This window comes from Carcharodon carcharias, chromosome 18 (genome assembly GCF_017639515.1).
Source record: "Carcharodon carcharias isolate sCarCar2 chromosome 18, sCarCar2.pri, whole genome shotgun sequence".
Classification (NCBI taxonomy): Eukaryota; Metazoa; Chordata; class Chondrichthyes; order Lamniformes; family Lamnidae; genus Carcharodon; species Carcharodon carcharias.
In genome coordinates, this window is record NC_054484.1 from 24,679,091 (window position 1) to 24,704,029 (window position 24,939).

General features: G+C 41.1%; 1 protein-coding gene across 1 annotated transcript in view; it reads right to left on the minus strand.

Moving 5' to 3' along the window:
• Nucleotides 1–24,939, minus strand: part of LOC121290546 (single-minded homolog 2-like) — a 99,016-nt gene that overhangs the window by 72,115 nt on the left and 1,962 nt on the right. Inside the window, exons 2-3 of the mRNA XM_041211054.1 lie at nucleotides 849–931; nucleotides 407–496 (exon numbers count right to left, since the gene is read on the minus strand). Of these exons, the coding sequence (XP_041066988.1) occupies nucleotides 407–496; nucleotides 849–931 (173 nt within the window). The remainder of the gene's footprint in view (nucleotides 1–406; nucleotides 497–848; nucleotides 932–24,939) is intronic.

Here is a 24,939-nt window from a genome sequence, read left to right on the forward strand (position 1 = left end):
TTTTGAGGCAAAAAATGCTGGTTCAGCCATCTCCTTCTCCACAATAACCCTTTTCTTTTTCTGTTGCAGTCACCCACCCAGTTTTCTGTTGCAGCATTTTCCAACACCGCCCCGCCCCCCACCCCCCACCCCCCCCCCCCCCCCCCGTCCCCTTAGATGCTGGTTGTCAGATATGTTCTGCGCTTAAACAGGTTCGTTCAAGGTGATTTATATTCTGACTCAAATCTTTTTAGCATTCGCTCTTTAAGTACGCATTTTATTTCTTTCTATTGACGTGGCCATCAAGTAGAGGCACTGGAAGCCATAGAGGCATTTACGGCACTGAAAGAGGCCATCCGACACATCGGAACCCATGCCAGATGTGAATGCTATGTATTTCAAAGACGTTCAGGATGTGACTTCTTACCTGGGACAACCCCAGATGGACTGATGCTGTTTCCGATATGTACATGATTTTACCGTCAGACGCGACTACAAAGACAAAGCCGTCTAGAGTCTGAAAAACACACAGAAATAAAGAGCAAAACACCTGTAAGTCTGTACATTTTACAGTAATGATCGTTACTTCAATGAAACACTTCCACAGCATTCCCTCGTTACACAACTCTCTGAACCTGTTTAAAAGTTTCCGTGAATTTGCAATAACCCAAAGCTTTACAGTGTAGGATTAACGTATTACAATTTAAAGAGGTATGTATGACTTATTAAATTGAGTTTTGTGCTGATATGGGCAGGGTAGACTGATAATGATCTTCTGCCGATTACTTGGTCCCACTTTTATCGCATTGTGGCGTTTCTACAAATATGTATAACCGGTGTGCGTCAGTTTTGTTGAGAAATTCCGTTACCTGAAGTAAATGGGATCCTAATTCTCTGGCCATATTGTCCAAAGGGCTTACGCGACTAGCTTGTCCCCAGGCGTCTCCCAGACCTGAATGAGAAACAACAGCAAGTGCATTAGCAGCTTTCAAACCATGTCAACTGGTAACTACTGATAACGAACGGCCATATTGACCTGGCAGAGTTTAGCTGCCAAAAGATGATGGCTGATTGCTGACAAGTAATAATCAGGAAATCCCGATCCTCCTGAATAAAACAATCTTTGGGGAATATCCGTGTTTCTTTCAAGTTGCTGCTTTAAATGTTTATACTGTTCGCTGACAGACAGAAGGAAAAGTTCCGTTCTCCTCACTTTAAGAACACGTTTTCATTTTATTTTCCCAAACAATTATCACTTTGCTTGCGGCTGTCACTGAGTCTGCAATGCTGGTGTGTGATATGTCGCCGAGGTTGAGTTATATGTCTGTTGGTGTGGCTGCTTTATGCATTTATGTGTTCCAGCGAGTGTTTAATATCCTATTGGTCGCCGTGGTCAATGATAGAACTCTCCTGTCACAAGGTTGAGAGTTTAATTCTCACTCCACATACTTGACCGTAATAAATCTAGACCGATATTCTAATGCAGTGTTGAGGGAATGCTGCGTTGTCGGAGGTGCAGTCTTTTGCATAAGAGGTTAAAGAAAAAAAGCCGTCGACCCTCCAAGGTGAACGTAACAAGATCCCATGGCCCTATTTCGGAGGAGAGCAGGGCAGTTGTCCCCGGTGTCCTTGGCCAAGTTTAATCCATCAACATCACTGAAGACGGGTTGTCTGGTCTCTATCGCATTTTTAGTGGGAGCTTGCTGTGCGCAAATTAGCTGGTCAGTTCCCTACATTACAGCAATGACAATGCCTTTTTAAAAAATATCCATTGGCTATAAAGAGCTTTGTGAAATCCTGAGGTCGTGAAAGCCGCTATATAATTGCAGGTCTCTTTTTAATGTATGTGTATGAAGCATATATGTGCGTTTGTGTAGGGAGCTATGTGTTGATATGCATGCATGCAGTATCATTTAATTGATTTATTTAATTTATGTAATTAATTAATTAATTTACATTTATTTAATTTAAGTGAGTGAGCAAAAATTTGGCAGTTGGAGTATAATGTGGGAAAAGATGAACGTGTCCACTTTGACAGGAAGAATAGAAAAGCAGCATATTAATTAAATGGAGAGAGATTGCAGAACTGGTGGTACAGAGGGATTTGGGTGTCCTGGTGGACAAGAGAGCCAAGAGTTATGGGGGGAGGGGGGAGGGGGGAGGGCAGGCAGGGAAGTGGCGTTCAGACCAGGGCCAGATCAGCCATGATCTTATCGAATGGCAGAGCAGGCTCCAAGGGGCTGAACGGCCTACTTCTGCTCCTAAATCCTGTGTTCCGCTGCAGGCTTTTAGTGCATGTATTGTGTTTGTGTGGGAATGGATCGAGGCTATGTTAATATAGTGAATACATACTCGTTAGCCTGTAGATATGCACCTTGTATGTATAGCTGAGAATCGAGTGTGCTAATGTGTATTTATGTGATTCTTGCAACTTATTTGTGTTGTACATAGAGCGTATTTATGTTAATAGGTTGTACTTTTTATATGGGGCATATACTATTTGCTACTTTCTAGTCACAATTGACACCGAATTCATTCCAGTTTTGACATAAAATGCATCACAGTTTTCTGAAATAGCAGCAGAATGATGTCCGTTTCACTTACTCACACACCCTCCTTTTATACATTTGCTCCAATCAAACAATCCTATCAAATTCATTGCAAACATAACTCTGACCTCCAGGTCGGTCAAAGTATTGGGCTGTGAAGTGCCAGAGGGGAAAAACATCATTCCTAAATGACCGCTCCAGTTTCGCCTGAGCCCCGATGAGGTACATTGCAACGTGCCTGGGTGAATTAGGTTGTCCTTGTATCGGCTGCTTTAAAGCAACTCAAAAAAGCCTAGTTTAACCCCTGGGTCACACCCTTACCAAACACAGTAGTGGGCATCGCCTCTCTCCACCCCCACCACACACACACACACACACCCCAAGCCCAACTCCCCACCTTCCTGAAGCAGTCCTTTAATAAATATAAGCAGAGTTTTCTTTAATATTTTGAACAGCACCTCTCCACTCTCAAAACATAAAGGCCCAGAGCTCTCCTTTGCCCACTAAACAGAATTGCTATTCAAAGTAAAACTGCCGGCTGAAAATCGCACTCTGAGGCTGCAGCTCACCTAACTGGAGGCGGGTGAAGTCCACAATGTAAAATATTCGCGGTGTATCCGATGTAGCATGTTTATTTAAGTAAGATAATAGTCGGTATTGTAGTTGGATTAGTGCTTATATGGTGGACGGGTGTATGCAGCATGTCTGCTCATAAGATGTATGTTTACATCTGTGATGAATTTATATATATTTTTATATTTATAAACACACATGTAACACATGTTTTTACGGGGTGTATCAGTTGGCTGCAAGTTTGGTGTGTGGGTGGGTTGTTTCTGTGCAATTACAGATTTGCTGTTTAAGTGCTGCTTCTATTTATAAACACGGTGTCCGTTTGTTCACCTGCAGTTACACATACTGTCTATGGGGTGCACAGTGCACTGTATATTTAGTTTTACACACGCTTGCACAAAAGCATGCTTATGCACAAGTGCGCGTTTACACGTGTATTTGTCTCTCATTAGATAGGACGGCCCATGCTAATAGCTCCTGAAGAAGAGTCAAGGAACCCAGAGATCCCAGTTAGTTGGCCGCAGCAAAATTCGGAATCAGGGGAGGAGACGTGAGGATAAAAGGGAGAAAATGAACACTTTCTTGTATAGCTTCAAGCTGCATTATTGAAATGACTGATTATGTTTACAGGGATACCGCAGGTCGCTTTGCGTCAAGTAATTGAGTGTTATTGTTAGTTGCAAGGTTCAGGTCGATGACTTTTCATCATTACTGGCCTTCTGATTAACAATAAACATTAGCTCTATTTTTCTCTTTCTAAAGGCACTGCCAGACCTGCTGAGTATTTCCAGCATTTTCTGCTTTTATTTCGGATTTCCAGCATTGGTAGTCTTCTTCTTTCCTTACAGCTAGCAGTGTGCGTTTATTGGTGTGTCCTAGCCTCTATAATCACTATTCACAGCTCCATAAGACCAAAAGTAGGCCATTCGGCCCATCATGTCTGCTCCGCCATTCAATGAGATCATGGCTGATCTGATCGTCAACTCCATTTTCCTGCCTTTTCTCCATAACCCTTGATTCCCTTAAGGATTAAAAGTCTGTCTATATGCTTAACGACCCAGCCTCTACAGCCCTCTGCGGTAAAGAATTCCACAGATTCACTATCCTCTGAGAGAAGAAATTCCTCCTCATCTCTGTCTTAAATGGGTGACCCCTTACTCTGAGATTATGCCCTCTGGTCCTAGACTCTCCCACAAGAGGAGACAACCTCTCAGTATCTACCCTGTCAAGTCCCCAAAGAATCCTACATGTTTCAATAAGGTCACCTCTCATTCTTCTAAACTCCAATGAGTACAGGCCCAACCAACTCAACCTCTCCTTATAAGAAGATCCCTCCATAACCAGGATCAACCTAGTGAACCTTCTCTAGACTGCCTCCAATGCCAGTATATCTTTCCTCAGATAAGGGGACCAAAACTGTTCACAGTATTCAAGATGTGGTCTAACTAGTGCCTTGTGTAGTTTCAGCAAGACTTCTCTATTTTTATACTCCATTCTCTTTGAAATAAAGGCCAGTATTCCAGTTGCTCTCCTTATTTTCTGCTGAACTTATATGTTAGTTTTTTCTGATTCATGTGTGAGGACCCACAAATCCCTCTGTGCTACAGCTTTCTGCAGTCTTTCTCCATTTAAATAATATTCAGCTCCTCTAGTCTTCCTGCCAAAGTGCATAACCTCACACTTTCCCACATTATATTCCATCTTCTAAGTTTTTGCCCACTTATGTAACCTGTCTCTATCCCTCTGTAGACTCTTTGTGTCATCCTCACCACTTGCCTTCCCACTTATTTTTGTGTGATCCCCAAACTTGGCAATAGTACATTCACTTCCCTCAACCAAGTCATTAATATATATTATAAATAATTGCGGACCCAGGCTACAACATGCATGTAAAAGTGTAGGCTACTACAGCAACTTGGGCAGCTGGAAGGCTCAGCTGGTTGGATGGCTGCTGTGTATTAGGTTGGTACCAATAGTTTGGGGTTCGATCCCCGTTTTGGCTGGGTGGACTCAGAATCTGCTTCCTTGCCCTCCTGGTGGAGGCTGTGGCGCTGAGTCGGACAAAGAACTGAAGATTGGTGTGTCCTATATATTATGCGTGTGTGAGCATCATTATGTGTTTGCGTGTCTGTCTGACTCAGTTACATTCTTCCCATGATACCCCCTTAAAGATTGATGGGATTCCACACCATATAGAAATTAAATTATATATTTTATAAGATAATGCACAATATGATAGTCGGCCGTCCCTCTCCACTCCTTGCCTGAATCTTAAGTGAATTTTGTGTGGTTCTGTGACTAGTACGGAAAATTTTTTTTGCAACAAAATTAAACACAGCGAGTGTAGTTTATTTTTAAAGACGATCCCTCCAAAACTATAAAATCTATTCGAGTCTAAAACGGACACATTAATGACTTGCGAAAAAAAAGCAGGGAATTTGCTATTTTCTTTCTTCTGAGGAAGGTAAGGCGTTGGTTACAGGTTCGGAGAACATTAGTGTCTATTAATATATAAGATTTATGCTAGATGGAAATGTCAGCAATATTCGTATTACTGCTGCCTCCTTGGAGTGAGCAGTGTCGCGCCCAGCACGTATTACACACTAGAAGGCGAGTAATTAATTTTGGGAACACTTTAGACATAACGCCGTATGGATTATTGCTCTAATATAATCTCTGGGTCCTTCCATTACTGACGCCTAGATTAGTTGTATTTCCTGGTCCAATAATCTGAAACACTTCTCTGGCTAATAAGATTTTAGAATCGACCTAGATGTGAATGGACTCGTGCAATGTGGAATTTTCTACTATTACCGAGACACAGATGCTATATTCTGTGTTGAGGATTGAATCCGAGGCTCCATGCTGCAATATAACAGAATCAGCTGCCAAGTAGTTCTGTGCAAACGTGGAGGCGCCACTTGGTCCCTTGCAGTAGGCAACATGCAACCTGTTACCATTAGGATGCAAAACAAAGCAGCTTATATATCATATTCGATCAATTTCAAAGCAACAACCCAATCTCGCGGTGCAGCCGATGGTTATACATCACTCAGGACATCACTCTTGTATTTTGTACCATCTGATTTCCTACTTCTGCTTTCGGACATCATGTGACAGTGTAGCTTTAATTTTAAGGTTATGCTCCACTGTTCTGGACTTTCTCACCAGAGGAAATCATCTTTCTCTCTCTACCTACCTACCTATCCTTTAAGCATATTAAACACCTCAATTAGAAGGTGCCTCCATCATCTCAGTGGAAGAGAATAGAAGCCCAATCTGTGCACACTGTCCTCATAAACTAAGGTCCCAGTATTATTCTGGCGAACCTAGGCTGTACCCTCCCCAAGTTCCTTCCTGAGCTGCAATATACAAAATTGAATGCAGTTCTCTGGATGGGGTCTCACCAGAACTCTGTGTAGCTGTAACATGATCTCCATTCTTTTTTGTATTCCAGCTCTTTGGAGAGAAAGATAAACATTCCATCAACCTTGCAAATTATTTTTGTACCTGTTTGCTAATCTTCAATCATTTCTGTACTTGGACCTGTAAATCTTTCTGCTCATCCATAGTTCCTGACTTCTTACCATTTAGAAATGTGTTGATCTGCTTTTGGATTCAAAGTAGATGACCTCACACTTTCCTACTTTGAACACTGTTTACTACAGTGTTTCCCACTCACTTAATCTATCAATATTTCATTGCAACTTTCTGCTCCAATCTACATTATTTACTGTGCCACCTAACTTAATGTCATCAACAAACTTAGATTTCACTTAGTTCTGTTGAAGGGTCATGAGGACTCGAAATGTCAACTTTGTTCTTCTCCGCCGATGCTGCCAGACCTGCTGAGTTTTTCCAGGTATTTCTGTTTTTGTTTTAGATTTTTGGCTCTCTATTCCTTCATCTAAGTCATTCGTAAATACATTGAAAAATTATGACTCCAGTACAGATCCAGGGGAAACACCATTAGTCCCAACCTGTGAACTTGAGTAAATACCCATTAGCTCCACTCTCTGTCTCTTACCTTCTTACCATTTTCCTATTGAAGCCAATAGGTTGCCTCTAAAGCCAGATGCTATACGTAGAAATACATAAGGATTTATGGAACAAGAGCTCATTTGGCCCATCATGTCTGTGCAGAACTAAAAGCTATCCAGTCTAATCCCACCTTGCAGTTCTTGTCCGCAGCTTTGTAGATTATAGGACTTCAAGTGCATACCCAAGTGTTTCTTTAATCCAATGAGGTTTTATGCCTCTAACATCCTTTCAGGAATCTCCAGACTCTACCATCAACCAGCCCCCACCCCAGGTGAAAAAATTCCTTCTCAACACATCAATCCTTTCACCAATTATTTTAAATAATTTTTTCTGGTCATTGAGCTCTCTGCTAACAGACATAAGTCCTTCCTAATCACTCTATATAGGCACATCTCAATTAAATCTCCCTTCAGCTTTCCTAGTTCTAAAGAAAACGAGCCCAGCCTCATCCAATCTTTCCTCCTAGCTAAAGTTCTCCATTTCTGGCAACATCCTCACTTATCTATTTTGTACACTCTGTTGTGTGATCACATCCTTCCTGTAATGCAGTGACCAGAACTGTACACAGTGATTTAGATGTGTCTGCATACAATATATGGCACAGAAACAGGCGATTTGGACCAAATGCTGGCATTTATGCTTTATTTGACCATCCTCCCATCTTTTCTCATCTAAATCTACCTATTTTAACTGCACTCTGAAATGGCCCATCAAGGCACTCAGTTGTAGGTGGCTCAACATACACCTCTGCAAGGGCAATTAGGGATGGCCAATAAATTAAATTTAAAAAATCTACAAGCATAGCTTTTTTTCCCATTCTCCTTCATGTGTTTGGTGGACCTCCCCTTAAATGCATCTGTACCATTCACTTCAATCACTTCCTGTGGTAGTGACTTCTCCATTCTCATCACTCTGTGTGAAGAAGTTTCCTCTGAATTTCCAGTTGGATTTATTAGTGAACTATCTAGATTGATGGCATCTAGTTACGCTCTCTGCATCCACTCTATAAAAACCTTCCGTAATTTTAAAGCCCTTTATTAGGTCACCCCCCTCAGCATTCTTTTTTCAAGACACCCAGCGTATTCATCCTTTCTTCATGTTCCTGCAACAACAACTTATATTTATATAGCACCTTTAATGTAAGTAAACTTCCCAAGTACTTCACAAGAGCATTATAAAACAAATGATGACACTAAGCCACAAAAGGAGATATCAGGTCTCCTGACTCCACATTCTCTGACCTTATTCTTTAGTCCATCATGGCTCACCTTATCAAAGACCTTTTGAAAATTCAGTTAAATTACATCTACTGCATCACCATTATCCACTCTCTCTCTCTGTCACCCCCTCAATAAAAATGCATAAGGTTGGTCAAGCAAGATTTTTCCTTTTTAAATCAATGCTGACTATATATATATATATTCTTTCTAGTTGATCTTCTATTCTTTCCTTTAGTAGGGATGCTATTATTTTTCAATCACTGAAGTTAATTTGACTGGTTTATAATTCCCTGGCCATATTCTGTCCTCCTTCTGAAATAACAGAATTTTATTAGCCATCTGCCAGTTCAGTGGTAATACACCCCTTTCTAATGAATTCTTAAATATATGTAATAATTCCTCTGCTGCCTCTTCCCTAGATTCTTTTAAAACATGTGGATGCATCCCCACTCCCCCCTTTTAGACAAGAGGCTTTATCCTCTTTGAGTTTCATTAGTTTATTTAATTTTTTTTAAAGCTCATTATTCATCTCATCATCTAATGTTAGTATTAACCTGTTCTATCTCCCTGGTAAATACCAAAGCAAAATAATTATTTAATATTTCCGTCATTTCTTTATTATTGCTTGTGGTATTATACTTGCTATCCCTTAATAGTCCCATTGCTATCCTAGCCTTCCTTTTGACTGATGTACTTGTAAACTATTTAACTATTTTGTTTTATATTCCTTGATAATTTACTTTCAGAATTCCTCTTTGCCTTCCTGATAGATTTTTTTTTTACATTTCTTCTAATCTTTTTATATTCTCTTTTATCCTACACTCTTCTGCTGGCTATGTTTTAATGTATGCTTCTTGCTTTGTCCTCAGTTGTTCAGTTATGTCTTTATTCATCCATAGAGTATCACTAATGTTTAGTTTGTTCTTTCCTTTTCATGGAATACATTTTCCCTGCATTCTGTTAAGCTCCATTTTAAATGTTTCCCATTGTTGTTCCATACCATTCTTTGTCAATAGTCTTAGTCATTTTAATTCCCCAAGCTCTGAAGCAGCCCCTCAAAACCAACTTTTCTCCAATCCATTAACTTGGCTTTTGCCATGCTTATGTCCTTTTCTAACATTATCTTAAAGCATATTATATTATGGTCACTATTGCCTAGATAGTTCCCAGACTTACTTCTTTTATTAGCTCTGGCTCATTCCCCATGACTATATCCAATAACAATATTCTCTTGTTAGCCTTTTTACATATTGTGTTACACATTGTAGAAACTCTGTTTCTTTGTCCCCTTTACATACCTCTTCTGCCCAATTAACATCAGGGTAGTTGAAATCCCCCATGATTATGATTCTCTGATTTTACTTAAATTGTCTGTATATTTTTGTCTCCAGCTTCCTTCTGCTATTTGGTGGTCTTTAGACTGCATCTTTTGGTGCAATTGATCCTTTATGATCTTTTATCTCTATCCATATGGATTCTATTTCTGCCTTGCTGATTGTTGTGTCCCTTTTTACTATTGTCATTGTCAGCTCAAATAAGTACAGCTAGTCCACCTCCCCCTTTTCCCTCTCTATTTTTTCTAAATGTTTTATGGGTGCAATGTTTAATTCCTAGTCCTGATTTTACTGTAGCCATGTCTCAGTAATCCACACTATGTCTGGTTCCTCCCAGCACATGATTGCCCCCACCTACACTGTGTGCATTACTGTACAGACATTTTATCTGATTTTTTAATAGGATTTCCTCTCACTTTATATTTAACCATTGTTCTAAACTCCTGTTCTATAACTCTATTTATTCCCGTCCCACCAATGCCCTTCCTTATTTCATTCTTTGCTCTCTTTTCCTGGTTTGGTTAACTTTCCTGCTGATACTGCCCTACCACCACCTCCCCCCCACCCCCACCCCCCCCATCCCCATCACACACAAACCCACACAATCTTGCTACTTTAAAGCCATTTACCCCCTCCCTTTCTGCTAGGGCATGGGTCCCATTCTGGTTCAGGTGGAGCCTGTCCCATCGGTACAGCTCCTTCCTGTTCCAGAATTGGTGCCATTGTCCCACAAAAAGGAACATATAAGATCTTAAGGGGTCTTGACAGGGTGGATGTGGAGAGGATGTGGGGGAATCTAGAACTAGGGGTCACTGCTTAAAAATAAGGTGTCGCCCATTTAAGATAGAGATAAGGCCATTTTTTTTTTTCACTGAGAGGGTTGTGAGTCTTTGGAACTCTCTTCCTGAAAAGTTGGTGGAAGCGGAGTGCTTGAATATTTTTAAGGCAGAGGTGGATAGATTCTTGGTAAGCATGGGGTGATGGGTTACCGAGGGTAGATGGGACGCAGATTTCAGGTTACTGACAGATCAGCCAAGATCTTATTAAATGGCGGAGCAGGCTCGAGGGGCTGAATGGCCTACTCCTGCTCCTTGTTCGTATATTTGTTCGTAAACCCTCTTTCTCACACTAGCCCTTTAGCCGTCAGTTAATTTTCCCGATGGCTTTGTTCCTGTGCAGATTTGCACGAATATCATGGCAATAATCCAAAGATTGTTACCCTCGAGGACCTGCTTTTTAATTTGGGTCCTAACTCCTGATACTCCTTCTAACTGATGTTCCATCCATCAGAATGCCGCATTCCATACATAATACTGGAAATATACGTCAGGGTCAATGAGAAGCAAAGGCTGCAGTACAAATCAGGAGCCTGTTATCAACAATCTTACAGTTTACTGACAATCCGCCAAGAGAGTGAACACCTTCCTCTGGTACTAAACACTGAATATTCTAGTGCAAAACAGCGCGCTGACATCACGAGGAGCCTGGTAAAATAAGTCCCATTACTGAGAGCTGTTTTGTGCCATAGTGTCCAGCGTCTTTACTTCAGGTCTAGCAGCGCCACTTATGTCCACTGCCCTTGTCACTACAATTCGGCAAGTTTGCTGTGGGCATGGTGATTCGTGAGGGTGGATGTTATCATGTCAACATCAAAGCCACATATCCAGGAGCCCAGAAACACATCTGAGTGCAGGTATTGTATCACCCTTATCCAGTGAATATAGGCTCCAACACACTCGTCTCAGACCAGCGAGCATAGGCACATCCATCCATTTCAATGGGGTGCCATTTTTGAAGTGCATTTTAATTAGAAGCGGATACATACTGTCCAGAGTTGAGACGCTAACACAGTGCTTCAGTTTAACTCTGGCATTTAATGTTAAATCTGTAAGCCATATGAAGCCATTGTAATACTGCCCACGCATCCAGTATCCTCTAACGAATTCCCCTAAAAGAATGCTTCAATACCACTATAACACATTCCTGTGAATTGTGTAACTAAGTTATTACAAAAGGTTTTCAAAGTCATCAATCAGCGTAAATTGAACTCCACCATTAATTATCAGTCAAACCGTTCCCATTTGATTGGGTCAAGACTGGAGCTATACTGCACTCTGCACCAATTCAGACCGGTGTACGTTGATCTCAGTGCAGTCCTTGGTCTGCCACTCATGAAATGATTTGTATCCAAAATTTTTTTGCATCCTTGCGAAAGTATCAGTATAACTGTACCGTAAAGTACATATTACTGGAACTAGACAGGGAGATAGCAAGAATCAACTACGGCCTAACCCTGGGGTTCTTGTGACACTTGCCCCAGGAGTTATTCTTCTCACGGTGTCCTCGAAACTTCTGAGGTAAATTGTCATATTACTTTTTAACCAAGCATTCCGAATTTGATGTCGGTTCTTCCATGTGTAAAGGGGTTGACTCCTCGGAGTCAAAGACTCCGCTGGGCAAAGAGGAGTCAACAGGAATTTTCTTTTGGGAATGTTTGGAGGTGGGGGGTGGGGTGGGGGGGGGGGTGGTGGTGGGGGGGCGCTGGGGGGAGTGGTTGGGGCTAGTGGGAGTGTTAGAAAATGTGATACAAGAAAGCTGTAACTATTCGGGAAGCTTCACATGTTTCAATGTTTCGAATTGCTGCTTAGGAAATTCAGTCAATGCAACTTTTTAAAAGCCGAATAGATCCCGCTAGCAGGTAGAGATCAATTTTCCCTTTAACCTGCCTCATATAGAGGAACAGATACCCGACTGAATAATTATTTATAATTTCCTTCAGTAATTTCGTACAGATTAATTGCCGCAAAAGCTAGTGAACGAGCAACAACAAAAGAACGCCAAAAACCCAGGAAATTAAGTCTTTTGGGGTGGAATTCATTTTGTTTTTGTTTGAAGTTAATTAAGATTCAAATAGGAAGTTAAAACAGCGACTGTACTGATTCACAAGCATCTCGGCCAAATGTAGCAACGGCGATTTTAAACAATCTTCCATAACCAGGCAGCCCACCATCTGGAAATGTGTCACTGGCTGAAGGTTTGAACTACCAAGGAGAAAGGTGTATTTTATAGGTGGCGAAATTCGCGGGCAGTTCTACAGCGGTCGTGTGTGGTGGGAGACTTTAAACCCGCCATTATTAACACGCTACAGGGTTCACAAATTCAAGATCAAACATCAACCCCTCCGCCCCCCCCCCCCCCACCCCCCACCCCCCCCCCCGCCTCCCTTTCTGGAACAGGAGTCCCTTTGCTAACGCAGCCATCCATCAGTTTCGCATTCTAGCCGTAAATTGAAAACCACCAAACAATGCATCTCTGCTGCAGGAGCTGGGAACCTGCCATTGGAATGAATAGTTTGAAACGTATCCCCCCACCAACTCCCCCCCCCCCCCCACCCTCCCCCCCACTCTCGTATGATTTGTACACAGGCATCCAAATGAGGTAACCTATTAATCTCCATATTGCGTAGAGCAGGTGTGGGTGGGTTAGTGCTCAGGCCACATTCAGTCGTGAGATCGGCCGACAAATATTTGCGCTGTCGCTCTTGTAAATATAGGCTGGTCTATTTTAACTGAAGGAATTCAGATGGATTCGCAGTAAACAGTTGTATTTTCAGATAAAAACCGAAATTGCTGCAATAACTCAGCAGGCCTGGCAGCACCTGTGGACAGAGGAATAGAGTTCTGGACATCAAGGATCCAGCCCAGAAGCATGATATTCTAGATAAAAAGGTCCATACAACTAAATGCTAATGATCTTACATATTTTCTATTGTATGTGTTCTGGTAATCACAAATTGTCAAGCAAACAAATATTAAGATAAGATCTAACATAGCGGTCTGAAGAGCATCTTGAAAGGATAGACATAGAACTAAGGTTCACATTGGTATTTCCAAAATATACTTATGTACATGTAGAGAGCGAGGGGATGAATTAGATAAATTGGAAACGACCAAGGCAGTGGACAAAGAACGGGAAGCATTCAAACAGAATATGTTGAGGATACAACCAAAAATAATTCCCACAACGAGGAAAGGGTGTGCTCAAAGGAAGGCAGCCCTACAAGAAGCAGAACAATTAAATTAAAAAGACACATGCCAAATCAACAACTAATAACTCGAAAAGCACCAGAGTATAGAGAGGAGGCAAAATAAGATTAAGAAGCGAAGAGAGAGTACCGGGGGGTGACATAAAGGGAAATAATAACGTGTATGATAACAAGGTAGTTCATTCGAGATGACGAAGAAATAAAGGACAATATATGAATACATTGCCTCAGTTTTTACGGAAAGCTGATTGAGAATGAGAGGTTAAAGCAGTTGGGTTGGAACACTATACGTAAAGTAGTAGTGGTGCTAAAAATGATGGAACTCAAAGTGAGAAAGGCATGGCGGGGATGCGGGGAGGTGGGGCAGGTTGGAGGTTGATGTTATGCATCTCAGAATACTGAAGGGAGTCAGAAAGGGAATAGTAGCGGCTCTGGCCACAATCTTCCCTTGTGCCAGAGGGGTGTAAGGTTATTAATATACTTTTTATAAAGGGAGAAATGGATAAACTAGGCAACCATAGATGAATACGCTGAAAATAGGCAGACCTCTAAAAGCCAAAATATTAAACAAAATTCAGTACTCACCGACCAAACATGGGGTGACTCATGACAGCTAGTACAGATTTATAAAAAGGCAAGCTCTGCCTGACAAATTTGGTAGATTTCTTTGACGAAATAACAAAGCAAATTGATGAAGGGAATGTATTGCATGATTATGCATATGGTTTTCAGAAGGCCTTTGGATAAGGTACCAAGTAGACAGTTTGTTGTTAATGTTAAAGTGCATTATGTTAAAATGAATGTGACAGCATGGATAGAAAGTCGATGGAAGAATAGAAAATAAAGTAGAAGGAGATGAATGCTTTTCGAGACTGGGCGATGTAATTAGTGGTGTCCACAGCATCAAAGTTAGGAGTAACGTTTCTCTATATATAATTTATACTTGGATACAATATCAACATTTGTTGATGCCAAAGATATAAGGAGTGTAGTTAACTGTGTAAGTAACTTAATGAAGTCGTAAAGTGGTTAATAGATTGGGCCAATAAATGTCAAATAGAATTTAAAGTAGAGAAATGAATGTAATACATTGTGGGATGAAGAATTGGTGAAGGTTTAACAGTTTTTTGAATAAAGACATTGGATATAAAGGCAGATGTGATGCTAGCCTTATACAAACCAGTGCTTATTCTTAGACCTTTGTGTCCACTTTGGATACTTAACGGCTTGGAAGTATGGCCGGCGCAGGCACGATGGGCTAAATGGCCTCTTTATGTAATGTAACTTTCCTATAGTTTTATGGTTACATTAAGAGTAGTGATGAGTGTTCAGAAGAGATTCGCTAAAACGGTGCCAGGAATGAGAAATTTTACTTCCGAGGAAAGCCTAAAGAAGGAACACTTTTCATTAGGTAATCAAACACTATAAGCGGTTGTTAAATATAGGAAAATCCCTTTCTATTGGTTGATAACTAAAGGACATAACTTCAAAATCACTGAAAATGCAAAGAAGTCAGTTCCCAATGGGGAAAGTTGTCAGAAATGCAATGCTCCCTAAGCAACAATGGTTGAAGCAGAACCCATAACAGCTTTTAAACGGGAAGTGAACAAATGGTAAAAAAAATTAATAAGGTTTGGGAAAAGTACATGGGAATGGAACTAAGTGGATCACTTTTCCCGCTAACCCGCATAGGAGTCATGAACTGAATGGCTTCCTTCTTTTTTCTAAAATTCCATACTTGGACCCGATAGAATCAATGCTTTGTAGCGATATATTTTGAGTATCCTCATCCTTGAGCAAATATTATTTGAACTCAAGCTCATTAAAAGTGAAACTCGACACTGGGAGCTGGAGGCTCCACGGTAGGTGCTTTGCAAGGCTGGAGTGATATTCTTACCAGGCACCTCCCAATGAATTGGCATTGGCACAATAAGAAAATCGAGTTCCTAACAGGCTGTGCAAAATACTGCGTCCCATTACTTCAGTCATCGGAGTACTGAAGGTTTAAGAGGCAAGTCGATATATAAAAGGGACCTTGACAGGTGTAAGCATTTTCAGTTTTTTTTTGTTTTAAATGCAGTAACGCCGTCTTGCCCCTAAATCTCTGCTAGTTCAGCTAAAATAATGCCCCCTTACTGGAAGGGCCTGTCTCATTTTAAAGCGGCCTCACTGTTTTAAACTTATAAATGATGCCCAATTTTATGCTTCAGTTTGAGTCACCTTCACATTCGGCGTTTGGGTTCTCACTCTTAAAGTTCAATACAAATTTCTCTCCAAAAGAAGTTTAAACATAAATATTTGCTTTTCGGGGAGATAATGAAAAACACGTTAAGTTTGGGCCACTCAACCAATGATCTGATTCGGGCTTTTTTTTTTGGACTTGAAAAGGTCCTTAAAACAATTTCTTGTCTACCAACACAAACAGTGGACTGTATTGGATAACGGCAGTGCAACTATCGAGGTTGGAGTTCCTCTTTTGATTTAAATGGGTTGCGGGCTGGGGCGTTAAATCGGTAAACATATTCGACACAACTTGAGTGGAAAATCTGAGGGAGACACATACTTCACAAATACTGCCTGGAGAAAGCTTCTTTTAAATTGGCTTAAGCCCCATTAGAGTGCAACAGTGAGGAAGGCAACCTGCGCTAAAATAGTAAATCTCTCGTGGTTAGGCATTTTGATCATGACTGGTGGATTAACAGAAACCTATCCAAATACTCTTTCTGAATTAAGCACGCGAATTATTATGAACGGATTGTTAGGAAAAAAAATCTAGAAAAATATGTCTGGGGTCCTTTTACACCAGGCCTCTGTTAATCATACCCCCCCCCCCCCCCCCCCCCCCCACACACCCCCTCACTGACTCCAGATGCCTTGTTTTCTGTCATTATCTTGACATGTTCGAATTGGTACCAAATCCCTTTGTCCTTCAGTCAGTAATGAAGTCCAATATCTAATCTGGCCATTTTCAGCATTCATTGCACCTCCTGACATTATTGCAAATAATAGGATGGGGCAGAACTAAGCGCAGTACAAATAAGCTGAACCGATATTTCAAACAGGCCTGGACCTTTCAGACAGCATGTGTGAATATGTAAAAGGCTATCGCTGATGTATTGATGGGTTGTAAAAGAATAAATGACCGCATAGGATACTCAGTCTATGTGTGTGTGTACAACGAGTAGGTACAATTGTTTCTCTCATCTCGCTACTTATCTTGTGCAAACACAAGACATTGCACCAGCTTGTGTCATAATCTCTGAAGATGTCGTAGGTAACCGGAGCGTTCAGACGCCGCCGCGCTGTGAGCCATTCATGAATGGGCTGTTGTGTTTTCTGCCTGTACCCTTACTTCCTCTTTTTTCACTTTCGAAAGGTCAAAAGACAAAGCTGAGTCTCTCTATTTTCCAAGTTAACTCCAATATGACTCTCTGCTTTGCTGGGAGCTTCTCCCCGAAGGCGTAAGGTGCGCGGGGCTTCGCTCCCCCAGCATTATTAAACCTGTCACTTATCTCCATCGCCCTATAACCAGCGCTCATTGGCTATGACAATATAATTCCAGGAAACACCGACAGTAAAAGAGTCGACATTTCCTTGTGTTTTCTCTGAAAACAGCTTCAAGATCACATGTGACACGTACTGTGGAAAGTGTCCATCGAAATCAGGGAGGTGCATCAGGAAATGCGCCACTTGGCCTTTAATTTTCTTTCCATGTTTTCCCGGAATTTAAACTCTGTAGTCGAGAGTCGCCTGCATTTGAACTGATGTGTTAGGGCGTGCAGTGGAAGGCAGCAATCGGCGAGGGAGCAGCCACTGCAGTTCCTCAGCTTTAACCCTGATAGGTGACCGGAAGTCTTTCCAGCCGGTTTATGTGTTCTGGGCTGTATCCCCTCTGGGCTGCCTCCGAGAGTTCGTTAAACATTGACGCAGTCAATCTAATGGTTGAATGGAGCGGAGGGAGATTTCTTTATGTAGTGTTGGTGTCACCACTGCCGTCTCCCCCACCACCTCCTCCCCCCACCCCCCCCCCCCCCCCACCCCACCACGCACAACCTTCTCCCTTCCCCATCTTCCTCCACCCTCCCATTCCCGGTTGTGAACAGGAAGGTGCTCCCGTGCACAACGGAATTTCAAGGGCACTTGATCCTTAAGCATCAGATGATTCAAGGAACTGTGAAAGCTAAGTCTTTGGGCCTGTGTTGTAGAGAGACTGGTGCACTCAGTTTCAGTCTAATCTTAATGCGTTTAAAAATCGTACACACGAACATTCACAAACACACACACAAATAGAGAGAGAGAGAGTGTTCTATTGTTAATTCAATCACTCACGTTTCAAACAGTAACTACATAATATTTCTAGTACAAACGCGAATGCTTGAAAACTGAAATAAAGTACTGGAAATAGCACACCAAGCGCCATCTGTGGACAGATAAACTATTGGCCTGAAATGTTAGCCCTGCATATCTCTCTCCACAGGTGCTACCTGACCTGTTGAGTGTTTTTTTAAAAACATTTTCCGCCTGTATTTCTAGTGTTGCACAACCCATTTAAAATCTTCATTCGGAATCTCCGGTTCCCTCTTTATTGTTAAATGTTAATCGGCCACAGAATTAACGTTTTCCCTATAATGTGGAGTTTCCATTTAAATATTGCGTGGTGATGTTGTTACTGATATAACCCACTCATAGCCACTCAGAACCTTAATCCCACTGCTTCCCTGTGCAAACATTTTCCTTGTTGCAAAATAAGTGTGACTGTCCTTGTTTTAATCTCCGTTTGCTAACTCTTAAACCCAGATTTATTATTTTGTTTGATCGAGTTATATTTAAAAACGGACTCTCGTATCAAGCCCACTTACAGCTCCGGGCTTTCACTATGCAATGCCAGGGACCCCGCACCTTGCCATTCATTACTGCTGAATAAAGCCAAACACATGGGATTCAGAACAGGACGCAACCGGAAATTCCAATTAAGTCTTACAACGTGACAAACCTCACAGGGCTCTGCACACCTCCTTTCACACCCATGGAGACATCAAGCATAAACACGCCGAAAGCTACTTCGGATCACGAAGCCATGATGAAAGTTAGAAATGAGAATGCTAAGTCCAAAACGGACCAGCCAACCGGGTCATCACTCTTTCAGAAGCCGAATAGCCTGGTGTGCATTTCCAGCAGCTCCTTTAATTTCAGGTTTCTAGCATGCACTGTGTGTGTCTATAGCTTTTAACAGTTCTGTGCACTTAACCCTTTCGGTATCATGTCGTTGCCTATGTACAGTTATCGTTTCTATCACATTAAACAATGTTAACATAACTATTTTAAGGCAGTTTTTTCTGAATATTACCTTGGGGATTGGTTTAAAACGTGTAAACATATTCACATATTACGGTCACCGCAGGTAGATTGGACAGGATGCGATTAAATACGCATTTGGGGACAAACTATTATAAGAAACGTATTACCACTGCATTATTCAAAGTTCACGAAACTTTAAAAATCCTTTAACACAAGTGGGATTACAATATCAGACGCTGGTCGAATAATGTAATAATCACTCCAATTCACACCTGTAGACCAGTCTCCAGTGTGAGACTGTTGCTATGCAAAGCTCATAAAAACTTTCTTCATAATAAATACTTTTGTGGAGGACTGTCGCTTTACGTTTTCCCATTACAAAAATCGGTGCAGCTTCATCCTAATACTCAATATGCTTTCGGCTAGCGCCCTTTCACCATTAACCAGAAGGCATCCTTTCTACTGACTCCTTGAAGTCTGGAAACAAAAAAAAACCTACCAAACCAGAGGGAAAAACAAGTAAAATAATTACTCTTTTTAAAAGAAGCAACCGTGGTACCCTTATTGCGGAAAGTTTCCCGAAAACATAGTTACCTCAAGTGTCCAAGGACTGCATTGATTGATGTCTTAATGCATAGAGCCAGAGTGTAGTCGCGCGTAGATTTTCATACACTTATTCATATCAATATAAACATCGCGATCCCTCCAATTCGCACTGCAGCCATTTCCCATAATTAATTACAAAAGCATCTTAAAACAGTTAGCAGATTTATCGCAACAAAAACAAAAATACCTGGAAAAACTCAGCAGGTGTGACAGCATTTGCGGAGAGCTGATTTATCACTCGGCTAACTTAAGTTTTATACAGTACTCATTGTTTCTAGGTGTAGAATGTGTATTCCCTGATTAGCTACAGTGTCCCTGTGCCGTAGAAAGAATAAATATTTACAATGATTTGCTTTATGTATGTGGTACCCGTCTAACGTTCATTTTTATGCCATGCACAATGAATGTTGCAGTTACAAGAAATTAATAGACGCTTACTTTATCACAAAACTGAAAAGAATAGCATTAACAATGAAAAATAACTCTATTGACCTGAGTTCTGATTGTGTTCTAACTGCTCTTGTATGCGTTTCAGCTCATCATTCTTAAACAATATGTATTTCAGTCTCAATACATTGCCTTTTTCTATCAGGACTTTAAGGTATACAGGATGGAGAAAATTTAGTTTATGATTTACCTACACACACGCACACACATGTATATGGGAATGTATATATTGTATGCAGGCCTTCCTGTGTCTACGTCTACCATGTGCAATATGTCTGAATGTGCAGCATGTCTGACTGCCTGTGTGTCTGTACTTCAATACATGCGCATGCCTGTTTGCGCTTGTGTTTATGTCTTCACATATGTGTGCATTGGGGCATGCACACCCTTATGTAAATACATATCCTCATTTAAAAAAGAAAGTTTGTATTTAAATAGTCGTCTTCAGGACACCAGGTTTTCCCAAAGCCAAATCTCAGTCAACTAAGTAATTTTAAAGTAGTGACCATTGTAATGTAGGGTAACTGCACAGCAAGGTCTCACAAACAGCAATAAGGTAATGGTCAGATAATCTATTTCTTTAGTGATGTTAGTTGAGGAATAGATGACAGCCAGAAAAACTCCCCTTCTCTTCCAATAGGCGCCATGAGATCTTTCACTGTCATCTGAAGTGACACGTTCTCCACCCTATCCGAAAGACAGCAGCTTCGACAGTACACCGAAGCTTCAACACAAAACAAATCTTGGCGACAGGTTTGAACCCCCAACCTTCGAACTCAGAGGCGAGAGTAGCATCATTGAGCCAAAGCTGACACTTGGTATAATAAAGATAATATTATTGATTTGCAAATCTCAGAGGCTGTTTTAAGTTTATGTTTAAAATGGTTTGTGCTATTTGGTACACTTTAAGCAACATATAACGTCGTAGAGGTCTGGGTACCAACAGATGACACTTTGCTCATTGCATCCACACTGTAGCTGCAGTCAGACGGCTTACAACCTCCATTTCTTGCAGCAATTTCTACACGTTAAGACAGCAGGGGAGGGTGATTTCCTGATAGCATTAAGGGTGCATTTGCATTACACTTTACATTAATGCTAAACTTGAATGTAAATCGAATGCAATGTCAAACCTGATTTGTCCAGGCCCCTGGGCACAATTAAAACCTTAATTTAAATAGTTAATATTTACGTTTTTAATAGCTGGAAGGAGTTCTGGGCAGGACAATTATGATTCCAGCCATGCAGAGGCAATACATGTAAACAGGGTATTAAGCGAATGAACTTAAACAGCATCCATTGTCTGACACTCGAAGCTGTAGTATAAATGCACCCCAGAAAAATCTACTTTTATAAAGCCAAATGGCTGTGTGGGCACGTCACACGGGGCCTGCAGTTATACTGCACTTGGTGCCAAATGCAAGCAGCAAGGGAGGTCGTCCTGGCCGGCTCTCACTTGGTGGAAGTGCAGCAAAAATCAAATGTCACCTTTTGAATCTTCAATAATACGGGATGAGGGACACCCGAAGTTCCTTTGCAGGGAGTGGAAAGTGACAGAATAGCTGGTCTGTGTATTAGTCCGGAAGACTGAAATTACACAGCGCAATCAAATATTTAGTATAATTGGCACATCTGTATCCACATAACAGCCTATTCTGAGAGCTTCCCACTTCATAAGGCCTAATGCATGTACCAGCAATAATTTATCTCCCTGCGGGCAATATAGGAATCTATGTTGTGACCGATCCATAAATAAACGCTGGGCTAGGAGTGAGTGGGGGTTGTCAGCTGCCATCTTATTACAGTACAAACACCGCTTCACACAACCCACACTCGACTCCGGTAAGACTGGGGATATCAAGGAGCTTTGGGTGTGTCTACATGACATGTTTATTTCACGCCACCTCCCTGGCACGTTTAAGGCAACGGCTCCGCATTTTGTTTTGCAGGAACGCACGGCTATACGTGCCGCTAGCCAGCAACCTGCAAGTAGCGGAGGGCAGAAGCTGAGTGTGATCCCGCGGTCCCTGATGTATCACCCGAGAAATTAAATTGGGACTGACTTCAGATGCACACCACTAGAAAAGCCATTTATTGATAAAAAGTGTTCCGTTTGCTTTTATGGCTATAACGGACGATGTGAAGGCTTCAAGACATTGAACTGTTTTGAAATGACTCTGCTTTCATGCTACATTGCAATGTAAATATCCTTTCAAAATAAATCTGGTTAGACCTGTCGTAAACTCGAGTTGCTATTTGAACAGAAGGAAATGGGGAAGAATTTGATCAGAGCAGATGTTTCATTTTACCGCTAACAGATACCACTAACATTGAACCCTTTGGAAGAACGTTTTACTTGCAATTTCTATTTTAACATTCCTACGTGTTCATCTGGGACATGGGGCGGTGTACAGTTTGAAATAAACAGATCTGATTCACTCAGCTTTCTGTTTTATTTCCGAGGTATGGGGTGCAGCTTATATATGACGGGTTTTTTTTTGAAAATGTGGCGCAGCACTACAAAGATATAGTTAATATAGCTGCTCACTGCATTAAACAGTCATCGCATTGTGCTTATTTCGTAGCAAAAATATAGCTGAGAGAGTGCGCCATTCTGCAAATGCAGCGGCACATTCATCTCAAATAAAACCAAACTCGATTTATGTCTGTTTCTGTCCTTCAGATGTAAGATCTCTCTGTCCTCTTTAGATTGCAAACCGGTATAAGTGCCCATTTGAAATGGGTGTAACTGCTGCTCATCTTTGTAAAATAGTTGCTTTCGTGTGTGGATTTAACGAAGGTGAGTTATGAATCGGTTTGGCAATCTCTGGATCAATCCAAACACCCCGAGCGCGATACTCCCATCCGAGCGATTTAAACAGTCCGCCTGCTGGGAATGTAGTGCGAGAAATGCCTTAACAAAGGACTGCATCAATAGTAGACCGCTGCTCTGACCTCTGGAGTCTAGCTGATGCCCCTGACCACCTTTGATTTAATAATTATCCCTCCGCAAGTTTCGCCACACACATCCGTACAAAAATCTTGGGCATTTTATGGAATGGAATGGTGGATGAGGGTGGGGGTGTTCGGTGGAATAAAGGGAGTGCTGCAAAAGGCTGAAATATGATTTTTTTCCTCCTAGATAACCGAATGACCTGAGATGAAAATGCTGCATGTTGTTGCCTTGTGTTCAGACCTTGGGACCGTTGCATTCTGCTCTATACTGTGTGTCCCTATTGCATTTTGCGGCATCCACCCTGGTATTCTCCAGGCGACCACTTCATAACAAATAAACAGCACGGTTGTTCCAGGTTTTGAGGGAAAAAGCTACCAGGCCCTAAATTTAAAGGGGTACATCACAAGGGCTATTGCACATTGTTAAAGGCCGTGTACAAATTCAACCAAAAACCATCAGCTTTATACATTTTTTATTCAATCCCTCTATATTATGGAAACCAATTGTACCCTAATAACATTTAAATATTTATTAATTTTAAGAACAAAATGAACGCTATAGATTAATAAGTAGATTACACCTGCACTTGTAAATACCATTACTGTCAACGCCACGATTATCTGAATTATGCCTTTTAAAATAAAAATTCTTTCACGGGATGTTAGCGTCGCTGGCTAGGCCAGCATTTGTTGCCCATCCCTACTTGCCCTTAGATATAGGGAAAAGGTGCGTGTAAGCGCGACCAGCTTAGATGCTGCACATGCAGTTACCCCGGGCAGTTAGTCTGCACCCCTCTTGAAAGGCGAGTGACGATTTCAGGGAGCTCTGACACAACTTCATTTTATATCCTAATTCAGCAGGGGAAAATATAGGATATCTAAAATGTGTGGTTTATGTGAAACCATTTTATAAAACACATCCAAATGTATAATTGTGTTGTTTTCTAATGTTAGGCTAGAACAAGTATTTCCACATAGTGTTGAGTCTTAGTCCCAATTACTCAATAAATGCTGATTTATACATATTTTAAGGATCTCTGAGAAGAATGTCGACTTTTAACTACTGTGCAGCATGTATTATTTTCTTTAGGTTAAATAGCTATTTTTTTCCAATGTTGGGGTTGCCTATAATATTTTACCCGACCTTTAAAGGCGTGTTTTTTTTTTGAACACGATAATTGCAAAATAGGCTCAGAATAATGATTCCTTCTGTAACTGTTCTAGTGTGGTGGAGGTACCCCCAATCTCTATTGTATATCTGAAATGACGGCTGGGTTATTACCATTGCTTGGTCCAGTGCATCTTGTCAGATGCAAGCCTTTATTTCACACTGTGGCAAGACAGACCACATATATCAGAGAGCGGGATGTGTCAGTTTATTTAGTTATTCATCGAACATTAACCAGGATTTAATGAAAATTTTAGGGCACAGGATTTTATTGCGTTGTCAATGTACACAATGACTCGATAACAAATCACCACCTGATTCTATCTGAGATTACCCGTATCCGACCTCTGGTTCATACGCATTGAAATATGTCAAGCTACTACATTATAACGTGGCGACTCTAATCGTATAATTCTAATTGCACGGAAGGCATACTGTTGTATAAAAGATAGACCCGATGCTTGTACATGCCCATCTAAATTGTTGTTTAATTACCAGTTTTACCCAATTGATACTCTATAGAATAATAGTTATATTTTACGAAAGGATCGGATGTGGCTTCTAGATACAAAACTACTATTTATATGCTGCACAATATTGAATAATCAACGGATTGTCTCCTCTTTATGAAAATGCCGGTGGAAAAAAAATGAGTATTACTAACTAATTAATTAAAAACGTGTTAACAAACTTGCTGAAACAATGGTCGGCTCCCTTCTCCTCC